The 21673-nt window shown below is 37.5% G+C and overlaps 1 protein-coding gene across 4 annotated transcripts in view; it reads right to left on the reverse strand.

The window, feature by feature from the left end:
- The window catches only part of INPP4B (inositol polyphosphate-4-phosphatase type II B), a 560042-nt gene that overhangs the window by 160215 nt on the left and 378154 nt on the right, over positions 1-21673 (reverse strand). For all 4 annotated transcript variants that reach the window (XM_045576851.1, XM_045576850.1, XM_036423483.2 and 1 more), the window contains one exon: positions 1774-1885. In XM_045576851.1, the coding sequence (XP_045432807.1) occupies positions 1774-1885 (112 nt within the window). The remainder of the gene's footprint in view (positions 1-1773; positions 1886-21673) is intronic.

Genomic DNA, 21673 nt, shown 5'->3' on the forward strand with positions numbered 1-21673 from the left:
TTATTTCCACATGATTCTCCTAAATGTCATGCAGAGTGAGCTTACTCCATGTTCTCTGTTCAATCACCAATATTCCCCGGGACTGCCAACTGAGTTTATAGAAAATTTTATTTAAAAAAAGGTCAAGGTTTACTGAGAACCAGACAGGACGAAGGTACTGCCTGCCGACAAAGCTCGCTGTGTTTACCATTTCTGTCACCTGTGACTCGTACAGTTTGTGCTGACACTGCCACCTCCTATTTCCAGAACAGCTCGGTAAGGTCTCTTTTTAAGTTCACATGACTAAGTCAGAAACATAAAGCAGGACTTGGGTGGGGCATATTCCTGCGTATCGAGTTCTCCAGTTATGAAGAGATCATGATTCAATTTGTGCTACCTTAGAATAGAATAAAGAAATAAAGGGATAGATGAACTTTGAGAACAGAGAGGCAGCTAGTAATAGAGTCGGAGGCAGGGGAAGTAGCCTAACTTAGAAATGGGACATGTGTCTGCTCCTAGTCTGGCTCATGGCCGCAGGTCCAGGAACCATCAGCTGCCTATTTCTGATCTCACACCCTGTTTATCCTCAAAATCCTCCCTCCTTAATCTTGATACACATGGTGCTAAGATGGGTCTAGTATAGAACTCCAAAGGACATGAGGACCAAATGAATGAATTAAAACAAACCCTCAGAAGATCTGCTATGAAACTTCATCACAGCCCTGACATTTGGAAGCCACCTGATTCAAACTCCAGGCCTCGTTGGAATATTTTCATGATCCAGAATATGCTCCAGGGGAGAGCAGGGGAACAGAGAGAAACAGGCTTTGCCTATCCTGGGGCCAGAATTATATATATTTGAAAACAAGTCTTATATTTTGTAAAGCTAATGGTCCATTAAGTATTATATAAACACCATCTTCCATGTAGATGTTTCCTTACCAACAAAATTCAAATGTTCCCAGATAAGAGTCACTAGGCTAAAAGTTAAGTCAGAATGAGCCTTGTCATTAAAAAAATGTTCATTTATGAAAAGGCAGGGATTACAGTATGTATATAAGCTCATGTTCTTAAAAAGAACTACTTTATTAGCAGTTTTGAAGCCTGTTCCCTATGTCTCCATAAAATAGGCAATTACATTCCTGAGACAGGAATTTGGGCTAATACTCAATATCAAGTTTTCATCTCCTGCAGAAGAGGGAGTAGAAAGTAAATGTCCTGGCCACATCTTGAGAGGCACTGGAGCCTTTATCCTGGGCTCCAAGGAAGGCCCTTGGCCTCCCGCAGGCATCGCCCCTCCTCCAGAGCTGTCCCTCTGCTGTGTACAAGTCCCTGCTTCTCTCTCTGCAGTTTCATAAGGCACATTGTTATTAAATCTGCCTCCTTCACATAAGAATGAAATCTAAGTTCAAGCTGCATCATTTTACAAAGAGGGTTTTGAGAGTAGGGAAATGGTTACTTGTGGTAATGGTCCTCCAAGAATTTCCTGGGCATCTCGTGAAGGGTCAATTATGGCAGTCACAGTGTCAACTGAGAAGAGGCAGCATGGACACAGCGGGGGGCAGAGAAGAGGAAGATGTTTCTGAGTGGCACCTGGATTTGCACAGTTCCATGCAAACAGCCTCAGCTTCAGAGGAAGAAACACACTTCTGGTGCCCAAATTGTAGATCTGATTTCTCATTTAGCTCTTGAAGAATGAGATTTCATACCCCACAGAGGTGTTGGTGATTCAGACATCTGGTGAAGATGATCATTTCTAATTTAATTTGTGCAATGAGCTGGCTGAGACCCTACCTTTTGTCCCTGCACATCTGCCGTGATGTGGTCGGCTTCCCCATCCTCAATCTCCCCCATCTTCACGACACTGACTTCTATGGTGCCAACAACTTTGCCACCATCTGAAGTTCTGCAACCAAAAATCAATGACATGGAAAGGTAAGACTCTTCTCTGTTCTTAAATTGCAGTAATCCCCCCTTACCTGTGGTTTCTCTTGCTGTGGCTTCAGTTACTCGGCTATCAACTGTGATCCAAACACATCAAATAGAAAAGTCCCAGAAATAAACAGTTCCTAAGTTTGAAAAATGCATGCTGTTCTGAGTAGCAAGATGAAATCTCACAGAGTCCTGCTCCATCCTGCCCAGGACGTGGATCATCCCTTTGTCCAGCCACTCCATGCAGTGCACACCGTATAATAAGGTATTTTGAAAGAGAGAGACCACATTCACATAACTTTTACTACAATATATTGTTTATAATTGAATAACACTATCAGTGTTATTCATCTCTTACTGTGCCCACTTTATAAGTTAAGCTTTATTATAGCTATGTATGTACCAGTAGAGGAAAAAACAGGAGAACAGCATACATAGGGAGTGGTACTATCCACAGTTTCAGACATCCACGGGGGATCTTGAAATGCATCCCCCTGTGGATAAGGGAGGGCTATGCCCATACATGTCTGTTTCTGAAAACCACTAACATTGCTATCTACTTCAATGGTTTTAATTAAACAAATCTGTTTAAACCACAGCAACGCACGTTAATGTTGCTGTTGTTTTTAATTTCAAAAGAAAATGAGCCATGAATTTGCAAGGTTAAGTACATGGATTGTCAAAACTGACTCCACGAAGGTGAAAGCCCCTCCAGGCTGGCAGGAGTGGCCTCAGCATCACGGGTCAGGGCCCTGCTTGGCAGCCTCCACATCTCTGCAACAGCGTAAGCCACAGCTCCTCTAAACCAGTCACATAGAATCTTGTATGCATCTATTACAGAAAACACAGCAGAATAAAAGGAAAAAGACAACACACATCCCTGTCTTCCTTTATGACTGGGCCATTGTCTACAAAATTTGATTTTGTATCATTTTTCTCTCTAAGAGATCAGGTAAAGAATATTCTCTGCCAGCAAACATAAGAAAGTTAAGAAACATGCAGAACAGAATTTAATCATAGAGATTGGTTAGTACAACTTTTTATTTTTTTCAGATAAAAATTCTGAGACTCGAAAAGATGGAAAGACTTGCCCAAGGTAACAAAGTGGCAAAAATGAAAACCCAGGTTTCCGTCTTTTTCAAATGTTGGTCACTGAACAACTAACTCTTCTCTATTTAGTGATGATGGTAATTTTATTATTAAGATTCTATCACCATTATTGTCTTAAACATGAACATTTTATGGTTGATAATAATAATGAAAGCTAAAAACAAAATGAACCACCACCATCTTTTAAGATTCTCTAATTTCTTTCTCTGGACAAGAAAATATACAGAATAAATGATGCCATCCTACCATGGAAAGACTGTCACAAATAATGGATATTTTTCCCTTTAGCCTTCTTGGAAAATAGGTAGCAAATTACCCCATAGCTATGATGTACTGCTATAACTTCTAAGACTAACTAACAAATAGTAGTCACATGACAATTGGTTTTCTTTATATAGTCATGTTCTTTTCTGAAACTTATTTTTAACTTTAATTTGAATACCTATACTGTCTTTCAACCAATTCCTTCTACATGTCACTACATTATTGTTACAGGTGTCAGAGAAGAGGAAAGTTAGTAAAAGGAATTTACCAAATGCTAATAAAATAATGACTAAGTTAAGTAACAATTATATCACTAGATAATTAATTATGCTTTTGAGAAAAGTGAAATAGAAAATTCTGTTGCACATATATAGCTGGTGTTATAATGTAATAAAATAAAGATTATGTACATAAATGGTTATTTACTTGTTAAATAGCACATTAAGATTTCATATTAAAATATAAAATTCTTCTTGGCATTTTTTGAAATCACTAAATCATAACATTGACTCAAGTATTTAAAATTAATATATAAACTTAATCATTCATCACAAAAAAAGATGTGTATGTAGATGACAGTATAATCTTTTTAGTGAAAAACTATATTAGCTTCAATTCTGGAATGCTATAAATAATTCATTATACCATTTTCCAGTTGAAAATGACATACAAACTTTCATAAGTTATGATATGACATAGCTCTGTACAAGTTTTCAGTACCTGAGAGTAAAACAGTTTATTAACAAGAACCTTCATTGGCATTACCCATAATTATTTTTCTAAGAAATCTGTAGACTTTATCCCCCTATTTAATGATAATGATTGTTATCATTAATAACAATTAAACATACCTGTTCCTTCTTTGAGAATTGTTTAAAAATTTGTGCATGAACAAATTGAGGTAGCTTAATACAAAATCTATATATAACATTCTAATTTTTTCCTTGAACTAAACCAAGGAATGCACATAATGATTTGAAACAGAAGGCAGATGTTTCCACAGCCTATCCCAGGACTGCATAATAAACCAATATATGCCATGATAGTTAAAAGTGTGAACTCAGAAATTTGAGCTATCTGCTAGCTGCATAACTGTGGGCAAGGGACTTAGCTATACAAAACTTTCTTTGTAAAATGGAGACGATGATAACTTTGTTATAAGGATTACATTGGCATTTTTGTAAAGAGTTCAGCACAATGCATTATACAAGCGTTTCTTCCTTTTCCCCCACCTCTTTATCCTAGTAGTAGAAGTAGTAGCAGCAACATAATTATTGATATAATTGCCATTAATGTATTATATGATATTTAATTTTATTCTCTCCAGAAATATTTTTATTAAAATTGGCATTAAATATTATAGAAAAAGATTATAGGATCTTATGCCATATATGAATTTCAACAGTGATTATGTACTCTCTAGAGACAGAAAGCCTTACTAATAAGATGATGCTCTAAAGCTTACATTCCTAATAGTGCAAAAAGCACAAGTTTATAAATTACAATGACAGCAAGCATTTCAAAGAGCCAAAGCAGATGACTGAGCAATGTCCGGTGGGAGTAGCTTCTGAACCATATTTCTATCTGTTTCCTTTGAAATAGTATCCGGCTATTTTTTCAATAATTTTTATGCCTTTGGGTCTCCTACTTCTATTTATCTACTCAGACTTCCACTTATTCCCAGAGCAAACTTAAAGCAAGGGGATTGGTTAATCTAGCAACACTGGAGGGATTGTAGAATCAATATTCCACCTCCCCCTCAATCATTTTGTTTAGAACACTCTACATATCCTAAAGGATGCCTCTTCATCTGGTATTTGTGGGAGACAGAGTGGGAAATCCAGGATATAAACTATAGAATTGAAACCAATGAACTGGCATTTAAAATGCAGAACAGTTCATTATTCATTCTGTATCAATTTACCACACCCAGTGTGTGGATATTCAACACTTCCCTCCAATCAGGAGAATCACAATTGAACTATCTATTCCTTTTCTCCAAAGGCTGTTTCAAAGATCATTTAGTAGAAATTTATGAAAAATTTATATTCTTAAACTTTTAATTATGCTTTCAACCCATCAGGTTGGAGAAGATAGTGATAATTGCTTAGCCATTATTCATCACAAAAATTCTGAGTTGTCTGGAATGGAAATTCATCATATCTGTATGAAAGACATATTGAAGAGAGTTCTGGATTTGGAAGCAAGAAACCCAAGCACTAGTTCCAGCTCAGCTGCTAACTAGCTGTGTGAGGAAAAATATATCACTTAAATAATCTGATTTTTAGTTTCCTTAAGGCAAAACAAAGAGTCAGTTACTTTATGTGCATACATCTGAGCTTAACCAGTGGTCGAGGACAATAGGGGGTGGGGACATGAGTGGGGGGGATTGGCAAGGCGGGTTGAGGACAAATATGTGATACCTTAATCAATAAAGAAAATTAAAATAAATAAATAAATAAAAGGGTCAGTTTCTAATAGCTGTTCTATAATATCAGCAGGAATCACTAATCATGCACTAATCACTACTGTGGTTCTATAATATTATTCTATCATAGATATATAGGCCTTCACAGGCTGGATCAACCTTGGGGAAAATCTGAGACACATTCTAACCTATCACACTCACTTCCACCTTCCTGTCCAAACTTTCCTCAAAACAAAGTACATGATAAACCTGGGAAGAAATTCCAAACTCATAGCCCAATAAAAGAGTGACTTTTTCTTATTTTATCCAAGTATACATATACATTTTTTCTGGCATTATGTTATTTTTACAAGGATACAAACTTGACTGAGCCAAGAAACACTTTTCGAAAAACGTATTTGGCAATAAAAACAGGCTGTAGTAAGACATAACTACCTCAATCTATGTGAAGGGGGGAAAAAACACTCTGCCATTTCAAAACAGCAGGTCATTACCACTAGTTAATGCAGAGAGCTGTAAGAGAAATAAAAGATGGGGTAGTCCATGGCTGCTAAAGTATTTCCATCACAACACCGAGTTCCTATTTGTTTCAGCAGGTACACTTAAATATTCAATCATGCCAACAAGATGAAAGACAGCAAAGAGGAAAATTTCTGCAACACAAATCCATACTCTCCCTTCTCTCTTAGGTTTTCAGCATGCATAATACATTCATGATTAAAGCTCTTTAAAAATCTGCCTTTAAAATAACTCCCCTAATGCTTCCTAACGACACATTCCATTTCCTATGCTGAAACATACAAACATTTTTACAAGACTGAAAAAAGGTGATGGAGATAGTCTTCTAACAAAGGACAATTTCATGACATTCTTCCTCTAAGCTTCTTTACCATCTACTATATCTTTCTTAGTAGAGAAAAAACAAAAAAAAACAAAAAAAAAAACAAACCTACCACTGGAAATGTGAAACAGTAACATGTAAATAATTTCTCTACTATGGAAAATGCCACAGAGATACAAACCAACAAGTGACTTTGTAAATATCCAAGGAAAACCCATCATTAGCACTGTCAGCCTGTGTGCATGAAAAGTAAGCCTGGTGCTATGCGCAGGACTATTCAGCTGTGAGATGTGCCTTGCATTTAAACCACCTAGACAAGTACCTGGGAAACGAAGGCCTCACCTGGACAGAAAAATAAACAAAGGCCATAAGTAAACAGAGTGAGTGAGTACCCCCTGATGATCTTTCTGGTGAATTTATTTACCTGGAAATGCTAGATTTACTTAGGGCTCACAAAAGTAAGAGTTCTATTTAAGTATGTATAACTAAACATACCTCTATCCTGGCTGAAATTCAAAATGCAAAAAGCCATATAATGCTTTCAAACTAGAACTCAAATAAAATGTTTTGGTAGTTTATTAGAACTTACACACTAAGGTGTAGTCCTTATATATTTTTTTCCTTTTTTCTTATTACAAGCTGGCCTTCAGAAATTCCATCCACTTATGTGCATACATCTGAGCCTAACCAGTGGTCGAGGACAATAGGGGGTGGGGACATTATTATGGGATTCAACTATCTCTTCTATAAGACTGTACAATTCTATATTCTCTACTCTGTCCTGATTTCCTGACTTAGAGCTCCAATTTCCTTTGTCCTAACATCATTATTTCACACTCTGTAAGCCTGAAATCTATCATTTCCTTTCTTTAAACTCAACACACATAAACAGCCATAGCATTCTCCAAAGACCAAAAATCACAGACTATTCCAACTCTACTTTTGCTTTGTCCTATCTCTACCTTCCAAGAACTCACCCCATCCTGTCCATAAAGTTTCTTCCGTGTGTTCCTCTCCAATGGCAAGATCCCAATTAGTTTCATTACCTCTGTTATGTTGCCCTTGGAGAACCTACCTCCCATCTGCCGGTATCTTTCTCTTCTATTCCATTCATGCCAGGTTTTCTTCTTAAAGCTTTGCTGTCACTATTTTAATTCCTTTCCTGTGTTCTTAGGTATTGCTCAATGCTGATCTAGAGAGTCTGAAGTATATAGCCTATCTTCAAAGACCTTATATCAGGACTTGTCATGAGATATGGACATCTCAGTGTCTTTGGTTCAAATTGGTTCATATCATCACACACCATTAAATAACAGATTGTGCTTTAGTGGAAAGTGCAGTCAGCATTAACAAAGTTCTCAGTCATGGTGTTGGCTCTTTGCAGTGAAGAGCCATGTGACCATGAGCAGGCTCTATAAAATTTTCCAAATTATATATATGAAGAAAATAAACATCCTACTTATCTCAGATTGATGTGACCAAAAATAAAATCTTAAATTTAAATCTAAAAATGCTTTAGGAGTTCTATAGTTACAGAGTGCGGGCCATGAAGCTTCAAAAGCACACGGGTAGGTTGACTGTTTTTCAGACTAATGGACTTATAGAGTTCTCTTTACTGCTAAATACTGCTAAGTTCCCCCTATAAAATTAGCTACAGCAAATCTTTCCCTCCTTGTGACTCTATTTGGAAACTTCTTGTTTCAATATGAAATGTGAACTACAAACCATCTCCTTGAATGTAAGAAATATATTGCTGCTTAACAAAAAACCACAAATTCAGTAACTGAAAGCCACACCATTTGTTATCTCACAATTTCTACAGATCAGATGTCTAGGCCAGGGTCTCACAGCCTAAAATTTATGTCAGCTAAGCTGCATTCTCATATGTTAGATCAAGAAAATAATTCTCTTCCCAGCTATTTCAAATTTTGTTGGTAGAATTCATTTCCTATGGCTGAGGTATGTCTCTTTATTCACCCTAGTTATTGCTGGGATGATACTCAGCCCCAGAGGCCACCCTCAAGTTCTTACCATGTGGCCTTCTCCATAGGAGCTCACTGGATGGCAGTTTGCTTTTTCAAGGTCAGCAGGAGAATGTCTCTCTCTAGTCTGCTAAGAGCGTGTCAGTCTGATATCTCAGATACCCAATGAAGAATATGTTTTATGGAGGGAGTGATCCACTGGGCAGATATGCTAAGAAAGAGGAGCATGGAGAATTTTCCATTGGATTCAACAATATGGAAGCCATTCCTTCCTGACCATGACAAAAGCTATTCAGGTGAAGTACTAGGGATGAAAGCCTGATGAGAATGGGTGCAAAAGATAATCATAGGAATCATAGTAGAGACAACTCATAAAATGGTTCTTCTATAAAGAAGAGCAGAGAAATGGAATATAGGTTAGAAGGCAATGTGAAAGATTTACATGATCTAGTACAGAGGAAATAATTATAATACAAATGTAAAAGGGGATAATTTTTGGAGTAATGTCTTGGATAGGTGAGAAAAGATTCAATCTAAAAGATTAGTAGAGGGGTTGACTTTAGACATGAAGCAGAGTTCATCAACAGTAACAGAAGGAAGGCAAAGTAGATGCTGATAAGTTGGTAAATAAAGCGTGAGAAATTGTCAAATTTCTCTTCTCAGTGAAACAGAAACCAGATAAATCCACTGAGAATGAGGAAGAGGGGAGATATTTTGGAGGTCCTTGGAACAAGGAGGTGTGAAATAATGGTCAAAAAGGTTGTGATGGCAAATGGACCAGAGGAATCAAGTAGGAAAATAGACTAGTAGTGAAAGCACTCGGGAAGTTAGGGGTCATGATCCCTAATGGAACCTAGAAGCATGGAAGTTGGGCTACACTAGCCCACTTGAACAAAATGTTGGATTTAAGCAGTTTTTTTGTTGTAGCTTTTGTCTTCCATCCATCCATCCATCCATCCATCCATCCATCCATCCATCCATCTTCTGCTTCGAAAATATAGGAATAGAAGAGGGGCACAGCAGTTGAGAATGTTGCAAGAAAATTGTTTTGTTATTTCTCAGTAATAGACCATGTAACCTCAGCTATGAAAGAAGAATTCTGGATATGGGGGAGGAATCTGTGAAGAGTGAAGACATGATTTTAGATCAATGACTTGATGCAGTCAAGGAGCAACTAGGAAGATACTGGAAAGATCTGATGTGGAAATTAGAAAATAGAATACAGTAATTAAAATCAAGATTCTGTAGGGGTGGAATTAATGACAAAATATAGAGAATGGCTATGGAGTGGGTTGTGAAGGAAGGCAGAGAAAATTCTGAAAGCCCAGTAAACTGAAAAGATCATCTACATGGCTATGGAATCACAAGATGTGTAAGAGGAGCAGTGCTGAAGAGGACACAGTGCATTGCAAGTTAAAATCTTCATCAAATGGTGACATCTTTAGGTCATATCAGTAATGAGGAACCCAATGGTATATTGGAGGCTGTGAGCCTCAATCCAGGAGTTTTTAGAGGATGCTCATCCTACACCAGGTAGCCACTTAGTAGAACTGTCAGGGAGAGGGAACCAGCTCCCAGTTAAGTAAAGAATAATGATCTAGGAAAGTGAATGGGGCTTAGGGCGCATCTCAGGTATCAGAATAGAGTTGGGAAGCAGAGGCCACCAGGGACAGATTAAGAAGTGTACAAACAAGGAAAATGATGGGCGGCCATATGGATGAAGGATATCTGCACGGGGACCCAAGAATGAGAAAAGGTTATTGACACAAGAAGGAAATTCAGTTTGGCTAGGCAACATATACAAGGACAGTCAGAGCAGCACTAATTTTAAAAAACTATAAAACCTGAAATTTCCCATTCTCTGATTTTAACTGGTTTTATTACATCATATTGACACTGCATTACTAAATCCTCTGGTAATTATTTCAGAGGTCAAATGTGACTGATTCACAGTTAAAGCAATGTAGGTAGAACAATAAAGGTTCCTACAGAAATTTTTGTTCAAAGGAAGAAAAACAATTAAAGCAAAGTTCAAGATACACTGTTGCAAAGAAATTACATATCATTCTTATTCATGCTAAACAGATTCTGAAGGTCAACAGGAATAAGTCAAATGCCCTCTACTAGTTTTTCAACATAAAGTGTATGGGAAAGCAATGCTTTTTATCCCAAAATATTCCTTTTAAAGTATTATTTTTAATTTTTTTATTATAAGAGAGCATATAGGTTAATAATTTTTTTAAAAATGTTTATCACATCTCTAAAATAATCCATGTGAGAAAAATGTTGGGTTTGGGTATTCAGTAGACTGAGGTTCTCAAAGAAAGTAGAAAGAGTAAAAATGAAGTCACAGGATTAAAATTTTCAATGCAACAGAGATTTCTCTATATCCGTTTGTAAATTTTTGAGAATTGAATTGAAGTTAGTATTCTCAATAAAAGTTTCACTAGCTTGAAACAACTCTGGATATAACTATTTTCTCCTTCATTCTAAGATAAACTCCTGAGAACTCAGTATCAAAATTGGATAAAATCTGAGAATGCTTGAGCAGAAAGTAATCTTAAGTATCATCCAATTCATTTTGTAGAAAGTAATCGTAAGTATCATCCAATTCATTTTGTAGAGGCCCTGAGAGGTTAAGTGAAAGGTTCAAAGCTACCTCACAATTCCTCACAGTGATGGAATTTGTCCAAGAACACTAGCAATCAGAAGGCTACATCTGATTTTTTTAAAATTTATTCTGAAATCAAAATATGAAATGGTTATTTATCGATTTATTTTTAGCTTCTTGATTAATAAGTAGTAAGGTTACTCACAGCTTCTGTCCAAATGTGCTACAAATCAGGTTCTCATGATCTTCTGGGATTTGATCATTTGCTAGAACAGTTCACAGAACACCGAAAAGTACTTATTTCACCAGTTTATTATGTTATAAAGGATTTCATAAAGGGTATAACCAGATGAAAAGATACATAAGGTCCTGGGTGGAGGAGTTTCTGTGCCGTGGAGTTGAAATGTACCACCCTGCCACAACATGAATGTGTTCACCAACCCAGAAGCTATTTGAAATCAGTACTTTTAACATTTTTCTGGAGGGTGCTCACATAGGCATGATTGATCATTCATTCAATTTCCAGCCCCTGTCCACTTCAGGGATGATAGGTGTGGAGCTGAAAGTCCTAAGCTTCTAATTATGTCTTGGTCTTTCTGGTGACCAGCCGGCAACCAGGAGCCCAACTGTCTCTTACTCAGAAGAAAGATAAGATAGCTCAGAAAGCAGTTTCTTAAGAGCTTTAGAGTGGGCTGTTGGGAGCTGAACTAAACCAACAAAGTCAATGAATTTTTTTTTTTTTTCTTTCAGAATAGGACAATAAACATATTGACCAACATTGAAGAACAAAAAAAAAAATTTATTTCCTGTGATCATATGTCTAGTTAATGCTAGAATTTGGACCACAATCCTAAGCAGTTCATATTACTTGGTTTTTAGTACTAGTTAATGCAATTGGCAATCTACATGGCCATCCTACAACCTGCACTTAAACTTCATGAATCAGCATTATACACTGATTATTAATATGCATGACTCAAAGAGAAGGGGAAACTCTTGTCCAGAATGGGTAATCATGAGCACTTGTGAAATGTTACTTGTTCCATTCTCAGCCCCTCCTCTAGCTTAAGAGTTGCCCAGGATTCTGTTCTTCAGATTAGTTCCAGAAGAAAACTCTCCTGATACTTGGAAATTCATTAGCCTTCCTTTCTGACTCTATCTCTCTGTATCTGTAGGTGGAACGTTTGAAACACTTTCACTGAGGAATGGACCTATAGGTGTAAGAAAGGAAGAACCACCATCCAGAAAATATAAATATTCCTATTACTTATTCACTTTAGCTCTGAAACGCAACAAATATTGGACGGTCTCATTTTATGTCCATGACTAGCATTTTTGAACTCAAAGAATTTACAAAAACAATATTTGAGGGAAAGAAGTAATTTCATAACAAATATTATAAAACCAGTTACACATATTTTTATTCTTTTCCCCTCGCTGGAGCTTCATATATCTCTTATTATCTCAATGTATTTTTCAAATGAATGTGGCAGAAAAGATAACGTCATTCAAATAGTCCTTCAAGGACAGGAGGGGTTTGAGGAAAGCAGAGATGGCATGAAAGAAAAATGGGGAGTAAACTTTATTTTCTATTAAAGTATAAAGGGATCTGTTCCTTAAAAGCTGTGATAAGATCCCATAATTTAAGTTCACCTCAGTAATATTAATTTCATTAGTAGGCAGGTGGGAAATTTTAAGCAAAGGAATTAACTCCTGGTGACAGTTATGAAACTTCATTTCCTCCAATATCACAATCACAGGCTTATCCTTAAAGTACCTTAAAGTTCTGTCATTTTGTCATAGAAGCAGTTCATTTCTACTAGTCTTAGAAATGAGGCTCACTAGCTAGGAAATTTAGTGCTAGTTGGCAGTCGGCAGAACAAACAGTCAAACCCAAGGATCCTTAAGAACTGTCTCTCTTATTTACTATGTAAATCCCTGGAAAAACTTCAATTTGATTCTAGATAAGAGAAAATTAATCCCCATTATACATCATTTCTAAATTGAGGGTTGAAACTTATAATCTTGCTTTGAATTAGAGAAACTCCATCAATATCAGGGAAGATAAAAATAAAATAAAATTTACGTTTTCTGCCATATCTTTGATGGAAGGTTGAGTATTAAACCAAGTTTATCATGGCACTTTAAATTTGTTTTTAACAATAGTAAGTTTTAATGGAATGAATGTGATTGTTTACTTTCCAGTTTACATATGTAAACAATAAAAAGATGTAACATTAAAATACACACACACACACACACACACACACACAAACACACACACAAACACACACACTAGAGGCCCAGTGCACAGGATTCATGCACTGACGGGGGGCATGACCCATGGGGATCAGTCCGCTGTGGGAGCACATGGCCCATGGGGATCAGACCACTGTGGGAGTGAACTGACCACCAGGGGCAGTTCCTGGTAGTCAGTGCACATCATAACAACTGGTGGACCTGTTGTTCTGGTCATTCTGCTATTAGGTCGCTGGGCTTTAATAATATAGAATATATGTTAATTTGGTCATTTCATTTGCTATTGTAATAAGTAACGTAATATAGACTCAGTAGTACTTAGGTCAGGTCAAATTTAACCTGACCTAAGCCTTCAATCATTTCAGTTAATTTTAAAAGCTTTCTACGCAAGCTGGTAAAATTGTCCCATAATATAACAAAGTCATCAGTGCCACACAATGTTATAAAGAAGAATTCTAAGTTACCTGATTATCTATTGAATTCTAATAAGCTTAAGTATTTTCATTAAGGGACCCAATGGATCACCATAATAAAGCTGGACAACCTCTCCCCCCATTGTAACACAGCCTTGAAAAAAATAGTTTGTTTATATTGGTGCAAAATATAATAATGTGAAGTAAAATAAACTTGCCTATTCCTGTTTATCTCTATCATTTTACCTTTGATCCCATCCTTCTCTTCTGCCTTGTTAAAATCGTTTGTCATATTATTTTTGAGTGTTTTCTATTTCCTTATCTCACATTCACAAAATAGCCTTCTTTCTTTTCCTGACTCCATTCCTTATCTTAATGAAGACCTATCGCAAAGAATCTCTTTCAACCACACTTTTACCAGGAGACAGCCATGCCGTGATGCAGAACCAGAGGCATCAGTTTATTTCATTTAATGGGGTAGGGTAGAAAATCCTGGGGTAGAGCATCCCTATAGAGGAAATGCATTGTCAAGGGGCAGGTCACTTTCTATATTTTCTCAGTCATGATACCTCCAGCACAGCCTATATATATATATATATATATATATATATATATATATATATATATATATTAAGAACTGACAATGTGTTAATGGGAAAGCAAAGTCAAACCTCATTGGAAACACAATGTAAAAATTATGACCTTCTAGGGATCATTAGTCTCTGTTAGCTGGAGCAGGAATGATTGGCTCTGACCTGCTTCTTCTTGTACCCACTCTCAAGCCTGATGATAGAAACATGGTCCTTTGGTGATTGAGGAGCTGATGGTAAGCCATCGTGGGGGATGGTGGCCCGACCTTGTCATTGACATGTTTGGAGGGACTGGTGTCTCAGTTTTTAATGACAGTAAATTTGGAGGACACCAGGGTCTTCTGGATGTGCTTATTCCTTGGCAAAGGGTATGACAAATGGAGGAAAAATAATCCGAAGGCAGCATGGGCAAGAAGCGAAGCTGCAACACTGACACACAGACAAACATTGTTGTGCTCTCTTGCTGCCCCAAGTTGACACTGGGCTCAGGGAAACACAGAATTCTGACTGCACATTTAGAAAATGCAAAGTGCACATAAGTCACTATAAACGAGGGAGGAAGTGGGAGGAAGTGGTGATTTAGTGCAATGTGTGTGGTGACATGAGGCTGAAAAGAAGAGGTGCTGTTTTGTGTATCTTGGCCAAGGTTTTTGCATATATTAATGTTCACATTCTTGCCTATTTGGGAGTGAGGGAACAGTAGGAAGGAATATAAAGTTTAAAATAGAAGAAGAACATGATCAGATAAGGGTTTCTTATTATTAAAATTATTAATATCAGCCAGGCCAGCATGGCTCAGTGCTTGAGTGTCAACCTATGAACCAGGAGGTCACAGTTTGATTCTCAGTCAGGGTACATGCCCAGGTTGTGGGTTCGATCCCCAGTGGGGGGCATGTGGGAGGCAGCAGATCAGTGATTCTTCTCATCATTGATGTTTCTATCTGTCTTCCTCTCCCTTCCTTTCTGAAACCAATATATTTTAAAAATTATTAACATCAAAGGAGGAGTTAAAAATTATGATTCTTTGTTTAACCCAGAAAGAAAAAGCACCAAAAGGTAGAGCTTTCAGGGAAAGAGCTAAGCTCACTTTGTGACAGTTATATTATTCGGTGATTTGTGAAAATAAGTGTATCCACTTATGCAAGTTTAACAATCTGTCAATGGACATAAAAGATAGAACATGTCTTTTGTCACTCTTTTTCCATATGTTTTGTACAAAGTTCACAAAATGATGTCCATATAGGACATGACATGAATGGAATGTAAAATGCCACTCTTGGCAATGCCTGTGGATTTGTGTGGAATGGGAGAAACAGTGCTGAGTTACCGGCATGGTGTGTAGGAGCGAACATAGCGTGCATAAGAGCAAGTATTCATTTGGGTGAAGACTACATGCCTGTCTATTGACATGCGTGTTCAAGAATGTGCTTATGGTGGGAAAGGGCAAAGCCGTAAATACAGTGACACATGCATTTCTCTGGAAAATAAGTTGTTCTTAAGAAGTTTTAAACCAGCATTTTCTAAATTATGTAGCTGTGTTTCCTGGGACACCATGTCTGCCAAGATGAGAAGAAAGCTTCCTGGTTCAGATTAGTTTGGAAAAGCTGCCGGTGACACCTGCCTACTGAGAGTCCCAATGGGCCAACAGGACTCATTAGGCTCTGAGAAGTCCTGCAGCAAGAAAACCCACCTCACTTTTCTAAAATATAGCATTTTTAAAATTATTTGGTCATAAAACTTCTTCATTCAATAAACATATACATGTCACTGAAGGATACCTGTGTTCCAAAAAATAACCTGTTTGGAAAAGCTGCTATAAATATGTCCAGAGCAGCAGAAACACAGGGTGATAATAATGAAAGTGACTTTGGTAAATGTGGGCAAATCCAATACAAAATTTTCCAGTCAAACATAATTCCTTGCAGGCCTAATCACTCCTGAAAATTATCTTCAAAGCTAAATTAGCTCTCAGACTTCCTAGGCAGGTAGGTCTGTGTGTACAGCTATTAACTGGAAGTGATTTGCATTTTAAAAGAGGGAAGATTTCAGGCTTTTCTATACAAATGGAGTTGCTGTTTAAGTACTCTAGGGATGGGCTGTACCTTCAGTGACTGAAAACTCTATTTTGCAATCTGACAAATACCATGTCTTTTGAATAATGCAAACTATGAAAGTGCTATTTGATTTCCATGGTCATACCTACATAAAAATGGATTAGGAACATAAAGACAAACTACTTAATGGCAGAACCATTTAAATGATAAATAAAAGGCAGTCTAGTTGAATGAAATAAAAATAATAACACTGATGATGATAATTTTAACAATAGGAAATGACCAGGGTGAACACCTTGCTTTGCATCAGATACCATCTCAGGTACACAACATGGGTCATGTACAATCTGTCTAACCCTTGCCTGAAAACAACACACACACACACACACACACACACACACACACACACACACAGCCTGAGGCTAGAGAACTAATCAGTCTAAGAAAGGAACATAAAAAAATATAGCTAGCATTTATTGGGCACTTACTATGTGTTAGCATAATTGTAAACATTTTACATTAATAATTCCTGTGAGCCTAACAACAACCTGGGAGGTGGACACCAGTGTTGTCTGCATTTCACAGATAGGAACACAGCAAGGGAGTCCTGCAGAAAGGAAACCCACCTCACTTTTTCTAAAATATAACATTTTCAAAGCAATCTCAGAGCAATCAGCCATCCTACTGGGCAACAGAAGAACTGGGGTTTGGTCTCTGGGCTGGTTTCAAATAATTTGCTCTTCCCACTTTTCTACAATCCTAATCTGAAAATAGCTGTATACTTTGCATTCTCTGATTTTGTGACAAATCAATGTAATTGTAACAGTTATGACAAAGTGGCTCATGTAGAGACTTTTGATCATTTTAAGCAATTGTGTCTCTAAAGGACATTATCACAGTTACTTTAGTAAAAGAAAAAAAAATCAGTTTTAGAAGCCAATACCCCTACTTCTATGCTTCCTTCATCCTCCCAGTTCAGTCTTGAGAGGTGTTACTTGAATTGACTTCTGTCAGTTGCTTTTGATGTATTCAGCAATAAAATGCATCAGTAAACTCTAAAAGCAGCTGACACTCTATGATGCATTTATGAATTTCTGTCCTGAGTGCAGTGCTATATTGCTAAAGTATTAATTCAAACAAATTTGATTTTTTCCCCCAAGTCTATTGCAATATTGCCGGTTTCAGCAGGACAAACTGCTCTCTGTAGGCCTCTTGCTGGCATCTGCACTTAAGAAGTCAAGTCTCACGTCACAATGATTAAAGCCGGAATTCAGTTTTCAGATAAGCATCCATTCCTCGGGTAATAGAAATGGTATGTCCAGACCGAAGTTTAAACCAACTCCTCGGCCACTGACCAATTTGGAAATTTGTAGATGTCAAACTAAGCAAGATACAAGGAAAACAACCTCTCTAGAGCATTTTTCGCTAGTGCAAGGAAGTGCACACATATGATCACATTTATTAATTGCCCAGAATCACCCCGGGAGGGAGGTCATTGCTACGTCTATTAACAGACATTAAAGAGTAGATAAGTCTGGGGAGACACAGTTGTTGACAAAGCTGGGACTTGAACCAAAATCTGGTATGAAACCTGTGGTGCTTTCTGTTAAGTACATTCTTTCCTGGGAATAAAAAGGAGGAAAGATTTATTGTTGGACAAAATAGCTGCTTTCAAATGTGATCACAGAGAAGAAGCTGGAGACTTGTTTTACTTAACACCATGCAAGAGAGCTGGGATCGCGGCAGGGCAATAAAACTTGGGATAAAATAAGAATACTTTTCTAACACTGACCTGTTTGAAAATGGAGGGGGAAAAATGCATGGCTTCCCGAGTTTGAGTCCCTGCCACTAAATGTGTCCAAGAAGAACCTGCAGTGCCAAGGCCTCTTCTGGGCTCTACCATCATTCCATTCTAAGGTTCTAAGCAAAATGTCTCTTCTCTAGGAAATCCTTGCTATGAGAATCCTTCTCTTCCAGCCTCCATGTTTCCATCCCATCCCAGCTGTGTGACCGTAACAAGTCCACTGCCGTTCCTCAGCTTACTTAGGAGTGAAACAGGAATAAGAGCATTTCCAGGTAAGGTTATTAGAAGATCAAAAATGACAAGATGTTGGAAATGCTAACCCTCAGAAAGCTCAAATAGTGTTAGTTAGCTCTTCCTACAAGTCTATGAGGTCAAAGTCAGTGTCAGTATCAGAGGATCCGTTTTGGGAGAGCTGCAATTGCACCAAAAGCACAGGGAAGGAAGCAAGCCAGGATGCGAGGTCTTCCCTTAGACATGTCTCGATCAATCATGAGTATATACTTGCTACTGACTTGTCTGTGTTTCTGCTTGCTCATGCCCAAGAAAATAGTGCCATGTTCTCATGCATAGTTCCAGACTTTCTGATATGCATTTCTTAGTAAATTCTACATAAAAGCATCAATTAACTTAGCTTTTTATATGCCATTCACATCCTCTAACTTTTCCCTTGATGCATTTAATAAAATATAGCATTATTCTGTTTTATAATTAATCATGAATATTCTCTTTCAAAGAGGGTTTGTTGGCCACCAGTCAATGTCTACTACCCTTATCGGATAAAAATAAAAGGCTAATAGGCAAATTGTCCCCAAGGGTGGGAGTTAGATGTTCACTGACCACCAGGGGGAAGCACAGAACATGACGGGTGTCAACTAAGTCAGTGGCTCTGGCAGTGGACTGTAGTGGAGGCACTGCCAGCTCTGATGGGCCCCAAGGAGAGCAGGACTGTGGTGGGATGGTGGAGCAGGTGAGGAGGCAGCGCCAGGCCAAGGCAGGTGCGAGCAGGGGCCCCAATCACCCCACTGGTCACCCCACAGATTGGCCCTGATCACCAGCCAGGCCTAGGAACCCTACTGTACATGAATTTCATGCATTGAGTCTCTAATTTAATACAGAAAATGTTTTAGATATACAGAAAAATTAGTGTTGGCAAAGCATCAGAATTTTCGGCTGCACTCCTGCTTTGTAGTTCCAAAACAAGCTAACTGGAAGACTTTCAAAAGAGAGTGGAATGTATTCAAAACAGATATAACAATTAAGACACATGGATGTGATTTTTAAAATTCAGCTCTGAGGTTCAAATAGCTGTTGATAAGAAAAGGTGCTGTTACAGAAGCATTCCATCATACATAGAACTCTAAAGAATACACCTGGTGTTTAAAATAAGACAATGTCTATAATCTTTATCGCTGTGTAGGAAAAACATAGTAGTAGGAGATCAAAACTGTAAGCAAGTTTAATTCCATTTGAACAGAAAGAGAATTTATCATTTAAAACTGTATTGTCAGACCTTGGCCAAGGTGGGTCTCAGGTTACTGTGGGGTTCACAGGCACTCATAGGACTCTCAGGACAGACTTATTCTGATTCACTGCCCTCGGGTGTCTAGAACACACATGGGCTCCCAACATGTGAGATGATGGTGGCAATTCCGTGTCTCTCTCACGCTGAGTGCCCCGTGGAGAAAACCATGTGTCATAGTTTAAGGAGCCTTTCCTCATCATTATCTCCAGCTCTGGAGTGAAGAACAAGCCTTTGGGGATTACATTTCAAAGAGGTAGGGTTTACCTGTTGTTCTTTTATTTTTATAAACAACAAAAATAAAGTGTGTATGTGTGCTTATGAAGGTTAAATTAATAAAACATCAAATAATAAAAATTTAAAGACATCATAATTTGAATCTTAACTTCTCTAAGCACAAATATTTGATGGTAGAAAATAAGTAATTATGGTTTATGAGAAAGCAAAATAGTCCTAAAGTAAGATGTATAAACAAGTACATATGCAACCACACAATCTGTGATACAAATGTTTATGCATGACTATGTACACCTATAAATGTTATATAAAATAGGGAAATCTTAAAAATAAATAGAAATCTAATGTTTATTTTTTAAATAGCCTCTCCCATACATCTCTATATTTTAAAACATAACAATCTGAGAATTCTATTGCGTTAAACTGCCTGGACTATAAGTGGAATAAAAGTCAGATATAATCAGTGCAAGGAAATATTTAAAACAAAACAAGCAACCAAAAACAAGCTTTTTGTCCCTGACCCAATGTTCCCCAGCTCTGTACCTCAGAGACTCTCTAGTCAGTGGAGCAAAGATGAATTACATCAGAAGTAAAAGACATGAAGCACCAGAAATCACAGGCTATACGTCTACTGTGTCTGGTTCATAGGGAGGGAAATAGAAAAATTTGGCAAAGTACTAAAGGAAAAAATAATAATAACCTCAATATTTCAGAATTGATTTTCAAAAATTATTTATTCTAGAAAATACAACTCATGGTTGTTCAATTTGTTTTCCTTAAACATAATCAAACTCAACTGAACAGGAATTAGGGGTATTAAATCAAAAGTGGGAATTTGTCTTGATAGCCCTAAATCTGAAATTATTATATTCCTATTTCCTTCCAAGGGTCGTACTCTAAACTTGACCATTCTGTTCTTACCCTCCCTCAAAGGCACTGTATGTAGTCACTAATTTTCATTTTACCAAAAATTTCCAGTCCCCATTTCGGTTTCCCAGGCAGAGTCTAAATGCTGGGTAGCACAACGCTGTCAGTGACAGTTAAGATAAAAATCACAACTGTTGATTGTGAGTCAGCAAAAGGAGGAATAAAGTGCTCAGCTTCTTATCTAGAAAACATGTGACCTGCTGCTAGTTCTAAGTTAGCTCCGTGCTTGAACCTAGCAGCACTCTGGTCAGATCTAACCACCACGCTAGGCTGGTAACAGGTTTCTCAGGGCTCCAGTGCCTTTGAAAGCTAGACTATTCAGCTGGCCCATACACCCTTCAGATTGAAAATAAATGCAACAAAATTTTATTGGGTATAACACCCCCCAATCTATCAATATTTTAAATGTCTTCCCAAATAAAATACAACAAAATAGCAGATGTTTATGAGACAGCCTGAGGGAAGCTAGAAAGAAAATAATGGCTTCAATAGTTATTTTTTGGCATGAATATAAATTACTTTAAATTGTGTGCTACCTATTAAGTCAAAATGCAAAACTGTATGAATCCGGACAAACCAGAAAAGGGGACAGCCAGCAGTACAAATTCCAACAGAAGTCATAGCATTTTTACTAAAATTCTTGGTAATAAGTGGTCCTTAGGGGCTGGGCCAGACAGAAAACTGAAGATACTATCTTTTCCCCAATTGTCTTTATATTTCATC

Source organism: Pipistrellus kuhlii, unplaced genomic scaffold (genome assembly GCF_014108245.1).
Source record: "Pipistrellus kuhlii isolate mPipKuh1 unplaced genomic scaffold, mPipKuh1.p scaffold_m20_p_8, whole genome shotgun sequence".
Taxonomy (NCBI): domain Eukaryota; kingdom Metazoa; phylum Chordata; class Mammalia; order Chiroptera; family Vespertilionidae; genus Pipistrellus; species Pipistrellus kuhlii.